At 40.3% G+C, this 17,744-nt stretch overlaps 1 protein-coding gene across 5 annotated transcripts in view; it reads left to right on the forward strand.

The window, feature by feature from the left end:
* Window positions 1–17,744, forward strand: part of NEXMIF (neurite extension and migration factor) — a 208,571-nt gene that overhangs the window by 184,627 nt on the left and 6,200 nt on the right. For all 5 annotated transcript variants that reach the window (XM_028715304.2, XM_028715307.2, XM_028715306.2 and 2 more), the window contains one exon: window positions 17,412–17,536. In XM_028715304.2, coding sequence (XP_028571137.2) covers window positions 17,412–17,536 — 125 coding nt within the window. The remainder of the gene's footprint in view (window positions 1–17,411; window positions 17,537–17,744) is intronic.

Here is a 17,744-nt window from a genome sequence, read left to right on the forward strand (position 1 = left end):
ATTCTGAATAGTACAAAAAGGGCTATGCAAGAGAGGAGATTAAATCTGGCTTCCTGGTCCCCATCCCAAAGTGCTGATTTGTGCTATTCTGAGTTCTGTAGCTTGGTAGTAGAGCACATACTCTGTGTACAAGAAGCCCCAGATTAAACCCCTGTTATTAATAATAATATATTTATTTTCCCCAACATCCTTCACCAGCAGGACCCATGGTAGGTTATAGCAATCTAAAATTCAGAATTGAAAATAATTGATACAAATTACAGCTGCAGGAATAGTCTCCCACGACTTTGGGGAAATATAATTTCCGTATAGATGTCAGTAGCACTGGGGAAACTATATGGTCTACTGTTGGATTCCAACCTCCCATCAGCCATAGCCAGAAATGACAATGGTCAGAGATAGTGGGAGCTGAAGTCCAACAACACCTGGAGAGCAGACCATAGTGAGCTAGTTGGACTTACGGCCTGACTTGATGGATGGCAGATCTCTCCCCTTGGCCATGCTCCATAATAGATATTATGGGCTGGATGGATGAATGTAGGTTGGGCTGGATCTGTTTGGGCTTCTCTCTACCACAGCCACAGCTTTGCCTCCATGGTCAGAAGCAGTCATGCTTCTGAATAACAGTTGCAGGAAACCACAGGAAGGGAGAGGGTTCTTGTTCCGGTGGACCACTGTGGGAACAAGATGCTGGACTAGATGGGTTGTTGGTCTGATCAAGCAGGCCATAGCCTGTGTCTGTGATCTAGATCTGAGTGGGCATGTAGGGTGTAGAATGTGAAGTGATCAATTAGTGATTTCCCCATGCTATGATGATTTTTCCAAAAACAGGTGTTTGAGTGTGGGTGTATGCACAGCTGAGTGTCAGTTCCTTGTGATAACATGCAGTTTATGTGATTCTGCATGTGTTTTCAAACCTTATAATCACGAAAATCAGAGCTTTTGTTGTTTTTTCACAGGGGGAGGGGAATCCAAAAACCTTGATGCAAGAATGTCAATAGTTGATAGGACACTTGTAAAATGATAAACATTTTTATTGTGCTGCTATGCTGCATAATAGAGACAGTTTCAGGAATTCCATATTAAATTAACTTCTATTTTTTAAAGACAATACATTCAATATCTTCCCCCTCCCCCCTTTGCTTCCCTTTATAGCATCATTAGAGGGCTTTTGGTATTATTAAATATTGACTTATTTATATATTGCACCAATATATTTAAATGACTCAAGGCCATCAATCAATACACATAGCTAGTCTATGTAAAAACACGTTATGATCAGTGATACTCCTTTTCAAACACCCACATTCGTTTGGATCTGTTTGTTGTACCATCTGTTGTGCCTTCTCATAAATCAGATCTTTGTAACAACCATTGCCTTTTAGTGTGTGTATACATTGTACTCTGCAGCACATGCTGGCAACTTGTAGCCCATGTGTGGGTGCATGCATGCTTTGGGAGTCTCCAGCGTGGGCTGTGGAGGTGGCCAAGTAGTCCCTGATCCTTAAACGGTGCCCTTCACAACCCATCACATTTCCTCTGCCTCTCTCCCAACAGAGGTCATCATACAAGGCTACCAAAGCAGCTTCTGTGCCAAAACAAGGTCTAAATCCCAGTTGAAATGGATCTAGAAAACCAATTTCCTCCAAGTGCACCTGGATGTGGTCTGCGACCACCTGCTCAAGAACCTTGCCCAAGGAGCGGAGACTAGCAACTGGCCGGTAGTTACCTAGCTTTTCCAAGTCCAGGGAAGCTTTTTTGAGGAGTGGTTTTTCCACTGCCATATGAAATTACATTTTAACTATATTCAAAGTCTTGGTGCAGCACAGGGAGGGGGAGACACCAAATTATGACAGAGAATATGGATGTACTAAATACCCAAAACAGATCGGTTGTACCGTTTTTCCTGCCTTTGCATTTTCTCCTCTAATCTTGTAATTTCAGTAGCCGCAGCAAAAAGGTGAAATCGTGGCTACATGAATAAATATTTAATCTCACTTTCCAGTGGCAGACTAGTTCTGGCTTTTGAATGAAATGATGCCACATAAAGGATCTTTCTTTCTCCCACCCCTCATATTTTTTCCAATTGAGTATCCAATGCAAAGAAGATAATGTGAAGGTATATTTTCAGCGCAGATAATGAACACAAAGCCATCTTTGTTTGCAGTGCTCCCTATGAAATTTAATGTGGATTGACAATCCCTAGTAGCATTCATTTATTTCTCCTCTACCCCCCCTTCCATTTCAAGTGTTAAAGAATATTTTCAGTGGTGCAGAGAAGAATGCACTTTATGCATATGGGCTCTTTACTCACAAGACACAAGACCTGAAGATTCAATATGGAATTTTCTGGTCAAAAGTGTTTATCGTTGTTAATGCCTAATGAGAAATCTGGACATGCCCACAGCAGCCAAACCAGAGTTCCTTTTTCTCACAATACTCTTTGATTAAAATCATTATAGTAACTAGTGGCAACACTACAGTTAATCTTGATCTGGCACTTCTCGTTGGACTGCTACTTGGTTCAAGCTGTCAGTCCTTGTGCAGCTGAAATACAGTGGTGCCAAAATGGTCTCAGTCCGCTGGGCCATTATATTTTAAAAGGCACACTTTTTAAAAACAAACAAACACCCTCTTCTAAAATACTCAAGATATAATCCTTGGGGTTTCTATAGCTCTGTTTAAATAAAAGTCTGTTGTGGCGAAATAGTAATAACAGAGAAACAGTAGGCTGATATAACAAAGAACTACAAAATTTATATAGCAGATTTTTTGTAAACTGGTAACTAAACATAATACAGGTCCCTTTTATGTCAAGGGGGGGTTTAACCCTGAAAGAAATATTAGGATATATATTAATGACTTAACCAAATTCACTTATAAGCAGTAGGTGGGGCTTGTCCGTGTCCCTTCTTACTTTCATATGTAGAAAAACAATGTTGTAACAAATGTATTATTGCAACTTGTAATTTATGTGTCATTTTTTCTAAAACTACTATTTTTTCTAAGCTACGTCCCATACCAATAAGTATGGTATGGGACGTACCAATAAGTATGTTTGGCTCTAGCTTGGGCTTTCCGAAAATGGGTTATATTAACCCTGGCAGCAATTAATAAATGAAGAATTAACTAATGTGCAAATTTAAGGCAGCCTCTTCTCTTCATAAATGGACAATAATGTGAATTGGGAGGGGACAGTATGGCAACCCATAATTGCATTAATTTCTCGAAAAAAACAGTGGACCAAAAGTTTTGAACCTTCACGCAACTCCCGCCACAAATGGTAATGCACTCCAATATCAGAACATCCACGGTAATGTTTTGGGAAGGTGGATGCATCAAAATATGGCGTCCATCTGGGGATCATTTACCATTTATATACTATAGAGTGATTTCTTTGTATCTTGCCTAAATGGTATGAAAATGACGTTTAAGCCACTTTTTTTGGCTGTAAGTATTTTTCAAGTATGTAGAGCATCAGGCTCTTAATCTCAGGGTTGTGGGTTTGATCCCCACGTTGGGCAAAAGATTCCTGCATTGCAGGGGTTGGACTAGATGACCCTCAAGGGTCCCTTCCAACTCTACAACTCTATGATTCTACATTCCAGTCCAGATCTTACAGTAGCTCCATGACAGTCTTAGTCCTGTCTGGCCATTAGGTTCATCTTAAAAGTAAAAATGTACTGTATATTTCGCCCCATAGGGCACACCGGCCCATAGGGCGCACCTAGTTTTTTTTTGGGGGGGGGAATAAAGAAAAAAAATATTCCCCCCCCCCAGGTGCAGGGCTGGGGCGTGGGAAGCCCAAGCTTCCCCCAACCCCAGCCCCCAGAACAGGCTGCTATCCGCAAGCCGTGGGAGAGCTGCACGATTTCACGCAGCTCTCCCACAGCTAGCGGATAGCTTCCTGAAGCCTGGAGAGCGAGAGGGGTCGGTGCGCACCGACCCCCCTCGCTCTCCAGGCTTCAGCAAAATCCTGCATTCACCCCATAGGACGCACACACATTTCCCCTTCATTTTTGGAGGGGGAAAAGTGCGTCCTATAGGGCAAAAAATACAGTATTTATTTTAAAAGTTTATATATTTAGAATTTGTATATTTTATTACCACCTTTAAAGGTGATGGTAATTAAATTCTCAAATTCAGTTAATTTATAGGTGGCAGCAGTTTGGCTGGCGTTTTTTTTTATTTTAAAAGGTGGAAATTTAGCACCATAACAACCATGGAACATTAATGTTTCTTAATTTGTGTTTCCTTTCCATCTCCATACTAGAAGCATTCTGAAAATAAAATTTGCATATTTATTAAAGATCCCTGACCCTCCCCTATTATAATATTATGTGTGGTTCTTAGTATAAAAAGGGGGGTGGAAGGCAATTGAGAATGTACTAGAGCTATTAATGTGCATTTTCTGTTCCAGCATTGAAACATTGTTTGTAAAAGGCCTGTTTTTGAATCATATATTCTCTCTAGATCCTCTTTGGAAAATTAGAATACGCTAAAGGGAACCCAATCTCTATTTTCTCAGCCTCTATATGGGTCTATTGTTTATCATACCAATTTAAGTATATGTCTCAATTGAGCGGCCAAATAACATAATTCTAAATTAGGCAAACCCCCATCCTCTTTCTTTAATAGAAAAATAAAGCAATTTATTAACAACCCTTGGTCTCTTTTGTGCAAAAATAAAAGAATTAATTTTTTCTGCTACCTTTGCAGCTGTTCTGGAGAGAGCCATACAGGGAGAGTTTGAAAAAGATAGGTAATTTTAGGAAGAACAATACAATCTATCAAGTACAAAATAGGTTCCCATTTCCTATCTTTTAATATCTTTATTTAATAAAGACCATGTTTTATAAAAATTATCATTAAAAAATCTTATTAAAATTCATTGTGATATATGCACCCAAATATCTCAAATGTAGATGACACAGTTTAATTTGGTGGAATACTGATACCTTATTCTGGATTGAAGGAGGGACATTAAAGCACATTACTTCAGATTTTGGAAAGTTGACCCACAGACTCCCTTAAATGTGCATATCAATCCATCTCTCATTTTAAAATTTTAAAAACCTTCCACAGGAGTGGGAGGTGGTAACCATTATATAGTCTGCGTAAAGACCCAGAACATAGGAAGGTTAATATGAATACCCAGGTGATGCATATAAGCAGTTCCATTGCCCAAATAAAAAGAAAGGGAGAGTGAGGACAGACTTGTTTTGTCCCCTGTTGGATATCCATCAGTTCTGATTTATTATTAGTCTGAATTGTTACTTTGGAAATAGAATAGATATGCTGAATTGTTTTAATAAATTTGGGGCCAAATTGCATCGTTTCCAAAGCTTCAAACAAAATTCTCTACTCCAGACAGTCAGAGGCCTTAAATAATTACAGTGGTACCTCAGGTTAAGTACTTAATTCATTCCGGAGGTCCGTTCCTAACCTGAAACTGTTCTTAACCTGAAGCACCACTTTAGCTAATGGGGCCTCCTGCTGCCGCCACGCCGCCAGAGCACGATTTCTGTTCTCATCCTGGAGCAAAGTTCTTAACCTGAAGCATTATTTCTGGGTTAGCAAAGTCTGTAACCTGAAGCGTATATAACCTGAAGCGTATGTAACCTGAGGTACCACTGTATTGTAAGAGGGAAGCCTAACTACCTAGAGTGAAAAAGCAATATTCAATAATTTTCTAAATGGGTCAGCAATGTTCTGAAGTGGGACTAAACCAGCTAGATCTGAACTAATTAATTTATGCAAATACCTTTTAATTCTGTCCACCCAAACAGCTTAATATTCATGATTTGTCAATGATACTGGATTGTATGATTTCACCAACAGGGGGTCCTTGTATGATTTGGGTATAGTTACTATTTTTGACTCAAGCCATGTTGTGGGTAAAGGTGCCACCTCCCAGATATCATTGAACAATCAAAGAAAATAAGGCATCAAAATCTTCAAATTGTTTATAGAACAATTTGTAGAGGCATCCGACCCAGGAGCTTTACTTGAATGTAATCTTTTTAGCACTTGAGTTATTTAAATGGAGGACATTTTACTGTCCAAAAAGGATGCATCTTCTTCAGTTATTGTAAAAAGTTCTTAATCTGAGCAGTATCTGGGTTTGTGGAGTTGTAGAAGGAAGCAAATTCTGTGGAAATACCTTTAGGGGTGTATTTTTTTCCTTCCATCCTTCCCCCGATAGATTATACTGTATTATTATTTTTTGCTCCTGACATTGATTGGCTAGAAATCGTGATCCTTTCCATCTGAATTCAGTATATATTTCTTTAATAAATAACAAGAATATCAACCAACCAATAATTACACGGAGACCCTGTGGATACATTCCAAATCATTAGTCTCCATAACTAGGTCAGGTATCAGCAGCTTGAACCAATCAATAACAAAGGAGGCTAAATCTTTAAGCTCTGCACCCTCCAGGTTTGCCCTTCAGACTATGTCCTCAACTTCTTTGAGCTTGTATCTCAAGAAGCATTGTACTTGCTTCTTGTGCCTGAGGCCCATTTCCTTTGCAGAGTTTGCCGTCTCAGTGAGCATGTTAAGTCTTGCACTTAGTCACCCAGCTGTCCTCCATTACAGACGTAAGTTGTTTCTCATGAAGGGCAGCTGGGTGGCAAACTCATCCCTAAGATTAGGATTGCCATTTCATGCAGAGTCTCCCTCATTTTATAAAGTGTATCCCATATTAGGCACAACCTGCAGTTGATCTTGCGGTAGGCCTCTGTTGTGTTTACCTCTATCTTGTGGTTTGAAGAAGGCAGAGGGGTTATTTGTTTTCCGTTTGTTGAAGTCCACTGGCACTCCAAAACACAGGGAAATGCTGTGACTTTGGAAATAAGTACTACATCAATTTGTTATAGGGGGTTGCTTCTGTTGTTCAAGAGAGCTGAAAAGCTATCTTCTTCAGCACTGGCTATACCCTTAATTATGTTTAGCCTCCAAATTTCAAAATTATCTAATATTCAAGCCCTTGGAAACAGCTAGGGATGAAGAAATGTGTCAATTTCAGTTCCCCCCAGTTATTCTGTTATTATCTGCCTTAGTTGCAGGGCTTTTTTCAGCTGGAACTCACCAGAACTCAGTTATGGCACCTCTCAGGTGGGCACCATTGCCATTATAAGAGAACAAAGGAGGTGTTCATGGTGAGTTCCAGCACCTCTTTCTCTAGAAAAATAGCACTGCTTAGTTGGTTTTGCAAACCACCATTCTGAATGCTTTTTATAGGGTAGGTTGGGAAGGGAGCACTGGGAATAAAACCAAGGGAACATGCCCCCTGAAAGATTTGGGAACCACTGAGCTAAAATATGCAGCTGGAAGTAGTTCCTGATACCCAGTTCCTTACTGAACACTCAACTAAGGGAATTGCCTGAACAAGAAACAGATATTTACCTAACTTTGAGCATTAAAATGAGTGCCGGGCTACTCCAGTTCAGGCAGTGCATACCTTCTCTTTCTTATTCCTAAATCTTGGCCTCTTGCTCACTGTGCAAGAACCAAGTTTTAAGATGGAGGTGATGCTGGTGTGTACTGTCTCCAGTTCATGGTTTTCTAATTTTCAGGTGGAAAGCTTATTTATTTAGGGATGTAATGGTGTGTAAATGTCAGCTTCTTATTCTGGCTACCCTTAAGTAAAGAACTGGGAATCAGGGACCAACTTTGGCCTCATAGCAAGCTTTGACTCCAGTCAGGATGCATCCGGTAAGGGCTTTAATGTCAGGCCAACCCTTCCGTATAGAGAGGAGAGACTACAACTGCCGGATCTATTGTTTGATGGGGCTCTTCAGTTCCATTAGATGACTGCTGAAGTCTGTTCTTGAGATATGCCCTCTTTTGGTGAGCTGCCCTATTTTTTCACGAGTGCTTCTTTTTTTGGCTAGAGCTGGATAGTAATTCTGAACCGGTAGCATTTATATCTGGCTGAAAGTAGCAGCTCTTGCGGAGGCTTTTCTTTCCTGCCAGCCTGTTTCATGGCAAATAAAAGATGGATGTCAGAAGGTCAAGCCATAAGGTAACACAGAGGCTTAGAGTGAATTTTGTAGAGTCCTTTTGCAATTTTTATTACAAACCCCCACAAAGAACAAGGTTGTCCTTTAAAATACAAAAGCATACACGTGCCTGAAAAGCACTGAAACACCTGAAGTGAATTTGCAGCTTAGCAACTCAGGTAAATAGCTCCATAATTCTTCATCCTGCTTCTTTTATTACATTTTCAGACACATTGTGGGTAAGTGACTGTCCACACATGTGTTTTACACTGAGAATGGGCTTCACTATTGTATTAGGATTTGTTTTCTTTTCAGCTTGATATATACAACTCAAAGACATGTAAACATTCATAATATGTTGTTTCATTCCACATTATGGGCCCTCTGGGAGTGTATATTATATATGTGACATTGCTAACACTAATAATAATGTTTGTATAATTGATTTTTATTTAATTAGTTTAACTAATTGAGATGTTCAGTTTGCAAAGGTAAGCACTACTTATTGCCTTTGCCGTCGCAACAATCCTGTAAGGGAGGTTGTTGCCATTCCCATTTTACAGGTGACAAACTGAGACTTTCCCAAGACCACATAATGAACCCCTGGCAAGAGGCTTGAAGCCACAATCAATGTGGGGAAATTTCCAGGCAGTAACTGCTGCCAGTCATAACATCTGTTAGTGCATACCTGTTACGTATTACTGAATAACAATAAATTTAAAACATTTAGATAGCAGGAAAATTAGGGTTAGGGGGCTTAGATAGTAAGTTGATTAACAAAGGGAATGTTTGAGCCAAAGTTAAGCACTTTTATGTTTCATTAATTTCACTGGGAGTGATTAACATGTGTGTTACCTGTTCCATAAATCGAAAGCAACAGAGTGCTTAACTTTGGTTGCTTTGTGCCTTAAATCTTTACGGGAGGGTTGGCTTTAAGTAATCACATTTGCTTTGTTTATTTGAGATGGTTCTGAATTTTGCCCTAAATCAGGTCCACAGGGCAGCTTACAAGAAAATAAAAGCATAATAAAAAATAAAATTTAAACTTTTTTTTAAGAACCGTAGGAAAGGTTAGCTGTTGATTGCCCAACTGTGTGCTTTTCTCCTGACTTAATGTGCCCCCATTTCACCCTGTCCGGTAAGCATAATGTGCCTGTATAGACCATATAAAGGTGTTTTTTTAATGCACATCTGTCTGTAACAGCAGCAGGAATCTTACCAGCTTCACTGTAATTGCACAATTTTCATGACTTGTTTTCATCTTTAGATTTCTACTGCAAATAATAATAATAATAATAATAATAATAATAATAATAATAATGCTTGCCAATCACCTTGCTCTAGATGTGTGAGGCGGAATACCCCCCCCCCCCCCCATAAACCCTGCTACTCCTGTCCAAAAACATTTGTGAGAGTGGGCTGTAAAAGAAATCTGGTTCACAGCTTCAACTATTGGTGTAGTATTTATACGAAGTGGAACACCGACTGTCATATTCTCACCCTGCCCTCCAGTAAGTCTCACAGGCCTTTTAACCGAGGAGAGGGGAACAAGAATGTATGTCTAAAAGGCAGGTTGAAGAGATCAAAGTCCTAGGTGGACTTTGTTAAATCCCTTGAAGTACATTGATTCTGGGTGAGTGAGTGAATTCTGCCACAGTGAAAGAGAAAGGGACGGAGAAAACACCCAGCCCCCTCACCTGGTGAGAAACTGTAATTAAGGATGTTGTATTGTTCATTTCCCCATCATAGCTGACTCTTCACAGGATCCTTTTCCAGCAACTATCATATTAAAGACAGCCTCTCCCTCTCTCTTTCGTCTTGTCTACAGAGACAATGGTAGATATTAAATAGTCTTTTCTGGGTGTTCCTCAGTTTAATGGGTATTGGTATTTCAATATTTATTTTTCATGGCATAACTTCCACCATTTCTCTGATGAAAATAGGGACATCCTAAGGAAAAGCAGGACATTCCATGATCAAATCAGAAACCAGGACAACCTCTGTAAATCCCAGAATATAGGGACACTTGGAGGGTCTGTCATGGTACCTGACAAGAAAGCTAAGCACAGCCTGCTCTCATCAGAGGGCATGAATAAACAGTGATGTAACTTATTGAATCAACGCTTCCATGCTTAGGTCAAAGAGCACTTAAGGAAAACTAGCAAAACTTATGCCCTTCTTGATGGTGTCATTCTTTCACCCTGTTAGCATATAATACTAAAGCAGAAGCATGGCGTTGTAAGAATGAGCAAGCATGTAGGAACCCAGAGGCAAAATCAAGGCTGCCTGCATCATCCTCCACTTCTGCTGCTGCTACACTAACCAGAGCTAAACCATGGTTTGGCTTAGTGTTATGCCCAAACCCAGGCTTGTGGTTTGTCTTCCCCAAATCATGAGTGCTAAATCCAGAACACACCTTGGTTTCAGCCAAAAACTTGTTTGGGAGTGAGATAAACCATGACCTTGGGTTCCGAAGTAACAGTAAGCCAAACCATGGCTTAGCTCTGGGTAACATGTCGGCAGCAGAACCAGGGGCGGCATAAAAGACATATTTTCCTTTGTGTGCCTACAAAGCTTACTTGTTAAGCCACAGTTTGGCTTTGCATTATGAGTCAACCAGGCTTTTCTGTGGCTCCAGCTCTGCCTAAAACCAAACAAAGATTATCAGAAATTCTAAATAACTGAAGCTTTCACTTTTATTATCATTATACTGTGAAAACAGTGTTGCACAAATTTCTATTGCTTTGTGTTTTGTGCTCATTTTTACTGAGAAATTGGTTCTGTAGTTGCCCTTAAGTGAGCAAAACTGTGATGAATTAACTAATGTCAGATGTGGAGCGTTGATCAATTTATTATCTTTGCTGTAGTATTGCCCATTAGGGTTTCCTCTGTTGTTTTCTACCCGCCTCCCTTCTGTGTTTGCTGGAGCCTTGGGCAGAACCAGAATCGTTCTAATGAAACAATTAGAGCTGAGCCGCTCAATATGCAAAAGCGAGTACCTCCAGCACAATGTGATTAATGCCTTTGTACATAGGTGTTCCCCTTACCCACCCCAGAATCTTTTCTAGGTAAGAAGAGTGGTGAGATGCCGTTGCTTTCATCCTTATTTAGATAGGAAAAGAAATTCACACACACCCCCTAAAACAGTGGTGGGCGTTGGGCCTTAAAATTTCAGTGACACCAAAATTTGGTGCCCCCTCTTGCCTTCCGTAGTTTATCGTTGTTGTGGTACCCCCTGCAACATCCTCTTGGCTTGGGCCTCAGTGCAGGCGAATTGGTCGTACTCCCCTAAATCTGCCTCTGCCTAAAATCTATTATTTGAATAGATTTAAGTCTTTAGCTTGCAAATACAACAAGGAGAGAGAGTGGTTTCAAGGCCAATGATGTATAGGTGTTAGCTGTCAATATTCCTGAAGCCTCTTGCAACCTACTGGTGGTATAATTACAAGGGGACTCTGAGGCTGCTTGCTAGATCATCTGGTAGCCTCTCACTCACCACCAACACAAAAGTGCAGATGCTGTGCTCGCCAAGGATGCATCTGAGAAAGCTGATAGCCTTCTCCCCAGCTCTGTGTTGACAGCACACACAGCCCTTTACCTCCGGCTTATGGAAGATAACAAGGTTAAGCACAGCAGAGTTTTGATCCAGAAAAAGGCTCTACACACCTTTCTTAATTCATTGGAGGCAGAGGTGTTGGAGCTTTATGACCGAGTAAAGCTAGGCAGGATAGTCAGACGGGCACCTTCGTTTGAGACATTCACTCCATTCTTTTCAGAGGAAAACAGGTATGTGTGTTTGACAAGGGTGAAGGCAGAGACAACGTTTTGCAAGGTAGTGGGGCTGATTTTGGAAGCATTTTGCCGCAGTCAGTTTACTTTTTCCTTCCAATGAGTAAATTGTCCAGAGGACTCCCTGGCAAGTCAATTATTTGGGACATTTTGGTTGGTCCCATTAATGTTATTGCCCAGCTGTGCGTTTTGCAGTTACCTTCATTGTGATATAATGACTTGTTTCTGATTTCTCTTGGATTCAGTACCAGCATTCACTGATATTCCTGGAGAGGATGGAGGTGGACCAGGAGCCATACAATGTAGTCAGACACTTCTGAAGCCAGAGATAAATGGGAGCTCTTGGCTTATACAGCTAAATTTCATGGGTGAATAATTCAGCCCTCAGAAAAATGCTTCAGCCGCAGTGTGACATCTCCCGTCAGTGATTATCCAAGATTTAAGCGAACATGGCTTTCCCTGGGAGTTAGGAAAGATGTCCAGATAGTGTCTTCTTTTCTTTTTGCCTTTGGTCTCCTTAAATACTTTTGTCATTAACATTGTTACCAGGATACAGGTTTAAAAAGAAAGCCGAATATGCCTTACAAGTGACTCTTCCAAGCACAGAACTTTGCGCCTTACAAATCAGAGTTTAAAGTATGACTGAACTTGATTTATTTTAAAGAGGCAATTAAACGATACATCTTTATGTCTAATGATGACACCTTCAGCTAATTGGGTGAATTGCTAATGTGCAAATTTGTGCACACAGCTGAGTGGGAATTATTTTATTTCTTTTTAAATCAACCCTCCAAGCCAAATTTGGCAGGTTGGCTGTGCATGCAAGGAAATAATGGAAGGGAGGTAGTGGCTCTGATCCAACAAAGTGCTTGCATACAAAGATGCAGCCAAGACTGCCTGCATATAGCAAAAGGCTGTAATTCAAACATTCAGCTATTTGCCTCCTGAGCAGCTGGCCTGCAGGAGTCTAGCTTTTTTGTTTGTTTGCAAGGGCTAGTATGCATAGAGTTCTGGCTGTTGGTTCAGGCTGGAAAACTGCACATCTAGTTCCCATTTACACTCAATATTGCCTGCCCAATATGGGATAAGAGTATGGAACCCACCTATGCCAAGCTAATCTGCTTCGTCACAGATTCTAGGAAATTACTATGGTGTTTGGAAGCAGTGATGGGTTGGATGTTGGTAGACAAAACAGAGGTGATTCTGGCCATTGGAAAAGCCCATCTGGAAATTCACCTTGTTTGGGCTGATGATGCACTCACTCTAAAATACCAGGTTCACAATGTGGCAATGTGTCTGGACCCAGCCCAGTTCCTAGAGAGGCAGGTTGTGACTGTGGGCAGGACTGTGTGTATTCAATTGCAGTTGGTGTGTCCACTGTGAACCTTCCTAGAGAAGTCAGATCTGAGCACCATCACACAGCTTCGGTTGTGTCCAGCACAGCTGGTGCTAGCATTTGGATTCCCTGGCTAGCTGCCAGGGTTCCAGGACTTGACAGGGCCCTACCTGTCCCTGGGGGTGCATGACCAAGTGTTGGGATGTGAAGAGCCACTATCCTAAATTTTCCAGAATGCATCAGAGCCTTGATGTAGTTTTTGCTCCAGAACATTGTGGGAAATTGAAAATGGGTGAAAATCCAGTGCAAATTATAGGGGTAGCTACCTGGTGCCAATCAGAAGAGTCCCTGAAGATGCACACAGAGGGTACAGTGCCAAGGGCCCCAAAGCATAGATCCAGCCTTGGCATCCAGGCTAGACTTCTGTGAGATTGAGGCCCCTAATCATACTGGGGGTCTGCATGCAAGCAACTGCCTTTGTTAGTTCAGAAGTCTGCACTACTCTGGGAACATCAGGGAACAGGGCTACCAGCACTGCCCCACTCTGTGGTAATTGCATGATGTATTATTTATGCCTGAAAGGGAATGGAGGGCATATTTGGTTTAAGATGTTGTCAACATCCTGCATCAAAACTGAGCAAAAATTGCTTGTGGGTGAGGTGTATATCTGGTGTGCATTGCAGAGACTTGGGCACGTGTGTGTGGTCTTACCCAGCTTTCCCAACTGGGTATCCCATGGAGCACAAGTCTGAGGACATAGGGATGAGGAGAGGGCATGGCAGTAACTCATAAAAACTCCATCCTTCTCACTAGGAGGCCAGTCTATTTGGGAGATGGATTTGATGGTTTGTACTCGGTGCTGGGAGGCAGAGACAGGACAGGGATCTTGTTGGTGGACTATCTACCCTGTGGCGCAACCACCTTCCTGACTGAGCTGGCAAAGGAGGTCTTTGGCATGGTGTTGGAGAATCCTAGGACATTAGTTCTGGGGGACTTCTGTATCCAAGACAGGCTCTCCTCTGTAGTGACACCAAGACTATGGACCTCTCACTCAGAAGAAGCACCTTAATGCAGCCTGGCTCCTTGTCTTTAGATGGCTGCATAAGACAGTTGTTGTTTTTCCAAGAGGTCTTTGGCACTCCCTGGTGGTTAGTGAGGAATTGCTTGTTCATGACATGATTGCCTTTTTACTCTGCTTATTGGGCATTGCACAAAATAGTTTTAAATAGGATCACTTTCTTCCATACGTTGATTGATTGATTGATTGATTGATTGATTGACTGATTGATTATTAAAACTTTTAAAATATCTCTAAGCGGTGTACAGAAAACTGAAGTGATGACAACTTAAACAAAATATTACAAAAATACACAGTAGCATTTAAAAAGGTTACATTAATACAAAGTCATATGCACACATATATATGTCACTTCATTTTCCTTCTGGCACGCACCCTCCCTCTCAGCTTCCGGGTTCTCACCCAAGGTCCAGACAAACTCTCAAATCACCCACAAAAGTCTCACAATAAGAAGAGTTTCTGAAAGCAGCAGACATCACATTAGTTTCTCATGCTAGACTTGCTTTTTATGGGCAGGCCCAAGGTAGATGGTACTTCCTTAGGCTGCCCACAGCTATGTCCCATTCAACTGCACTCTCCACACCCAGTTCCATGTGTAGCTCTTTCTTCATCCTCTGCCCTCTCCTCCTCCTCCTCCTCAAGCTGCTTTTGGGTTTCTAGCTATGTCTCAGCTACTATAATCTACACTTTTATGCTTTGTGTATAGTATCTATGAACTGAAATTTCATTATCATTATTGAATTGCTATGAAGTGATTAACATGTAGCCAAGCATTTGAACCCTGTAAAGTTGTGCTAGTAGAATTCAATGCAACTGCTTTCTGGGCACAATGCAAGGGATTGGGACCACAAACAATTCATAACGGATTGCTGCCCCTCGCCCCCATTTGCATTCTTTCCTTTGCATTGAAATGAATGGGGTGGAACAACGTAGTGACAATGTAATTCATGTAACTTGGTTACATAATTTTGCCCAAGCTGACAGCAAGATGAATAACATAGGTGGAAGACTAACTAGCAGAATGCAAACAGTACTACATGCAAAAAAAATACAAAGCAGAATGGAATATGATGCCTTCTTGCATCCCTTAGCCTCACCCCACCTGCTGTCGGGGTGGATAAAAATCAAAGATTTTTTTAAAAAATCAAAAAAGTTGGATTTTTTTTGTTAAAATCAGATTTTTTTTTATTTAAATCGGATTTTTAAAATAAAATGCTTTTGGAGGAAAAAAACTTTCTAAAGATAGTTTTCTGTTTAATTTACATTATAGTCCAAAGGCTATTCATCTGGAAATAAGGATTTGTTTAAAGTTTTTCATGTGTGCTGAAACTCAGTCTAAGTTTTTTTTTTTAAAATCATTTAACCACATTGGTTAACAAACATGGATACATATGCTATAATGTTATTGTTTTAGTTTAATAAATTGTTTAAATTGTTATTAAGGAAATGATTATTTTTCTCCTTCAAATATATTACAGCAGAAAAGTTGTCCAAATAGAAACAATAATTTCATAATTATCTGCCTATGTATTTCTGATAGTATAACCAAATCAGTAATTTTTGATATAACTGTAAAAACTACTCTAAAATTTTATTATTCCAAAAATGAAACCTTCCTCTGGTTGTAAATATTAAGAGGATGCCAGCAAGGTTGAACCTTCCTGTAAAAATGATTTAAATCAAGTCTTACTGACTAGTTATTTAAATCAAGTCTTACTGACTAGTGATTTAAATCATGATTTAAATTGATTTGATTTAAATCAAAACCACCCTGCCTGCTGTTGTTGCCATTTGATGCTTTTTTCACCATACTTTGATTCAGTTCCTTCCTGGTTTGCAGTAGTTGTTGTTTGCTACAACTGAAGCAATAAAGTATTTTTAAAATAAACTGCAGCTTCCCTCCAGACCAGAACGTGAAACCCAGTCCAAACTATGGTTTCTGATTCTGGCTTGGAGACAAACTTTGGTTAACAGTGGAAGCAAATGATATGTAACTTGAACCAATAACTGAGAAAATGAATTGGAGTTTGTGAAGAGAGATGGGATGGGGGAGCCTAAGGAACAGCCCCAAGGTAGGGATGGAAGAGAAATTCAATTCAGTTTAAAGGCAAACCTAGCTGATTCATATGTTCTGAAACGATAAGCAAATCTAAACTCAGCCATCCCACAAAATTCGGATGTCTCCAAATTTTGTAATGTGGTTCTCCAAGTAATGTGTACTAAAATGTATATACTAGGCTAAAGTGTGCATAAAAATCCATATGTTAAGTGACGATAACATACAAAAAATGCATTATATTAGGGGAAACCATTTTGCAAAAAATCTGTGTATTAGAGGAAACTGTACACAAAAAATTGTATATAATGAATAATGTGCACTAAAATTCTGGTGATTTGTACATTCTGAAACAATAAGCAAAAAAATCTGCGTATTAGAGGAAATTGTACACACACAAAAATTGTATATAATGAATAATTTGCTCTAAAATGCTGGTGGTTATTCATAAAAGAAAATTGTGAACCAATCTGGAGGGCTGAACTTCAGATTGAGAAACTGAGAGAAACCAAAATTGCCAGATTGGCCTATCCCTACCTCAAGGGCCAAACTATGGTTTCGCTGTGACATCTAAACCAAACCATTGTCAGTTCCCAGTCTATGCTGATCATCTCAGTCTTGTCCACCTAGTATTCTTCCAGGTGGAGGCTGAATACTGTAAAAGCATCGTTCAGATATAACAAATGTGTCTTAGGCAACTGATTTGTTTAATGTAGAATATTTTTTTTCTGGAAAGGGTAAAGCCAGATTAAATGTTTGGTGAGGATACAGGCTAACATTCTGATTCTAACAGCATTGTGTGGATGCTATGGAAAATGAGCATACATAAAGAGTACCCATCCTGCAATAAAAGCCAGTCTGGAGGCACCCCCAGTGTAGAATATAATTGCCCCGGATGTGACCCATATGCCTCTGGGTTCTGGGCAGTGCTTTGCACACAATTGGGGCTGTAGAAGTGTTGTGCGGTTGTGGTAGACATTGTTTGCTTCTGACCTGATTGAAAAATACAGTAGACATCAAGATAGGCCAGTTATTGTGCTTCCACATTTCAGTCTTCTTAACTGAGCTTTTTTTTCACTCACAGGGCTGCAAATTGGTTTGGGGGTTCTAATGTCCTGTAATTTTCTTTTTGTACATATGTAGGCTGGCCGACTTCAATTCAGAATGGATTGATGAACACATGACTGAATTGATGGGTGACCAAGAAGATAATAAGCGTGCCTCAGAAGACCCAGAACCAATCCCAATTAATGGGGTGAAAGAGGATGGTAAGGAAATCTATTTGTAGCAAGGGACCCACTGCCAACTCCTAATGGAAACTGATTTACTCCAAGATCTGTCCCTGAACGTCAGCCTGCTTTCCTTGTGCCATTTTCTTAATAAGATTAAATATTTCACGTTCATGCAATGCTTTTGAGTGTACACACTATCCACGAGTCATTTATTATCAGTTGCATTCCTTACAATAACTCTGTA

This window comes from Podarcis muralis, chromosome Z (genome assembly GCF_964188315.1).
Source record: "Podarcis muralis chromosome Z, rPodMur119.hap1.1, whole genome shotgun sequence".
NCBI lineage: Eukaryota > Metazoa > Chordata > Lepidosauria > Squamata > Lacertidae > Podarcis > Podarcis muralis.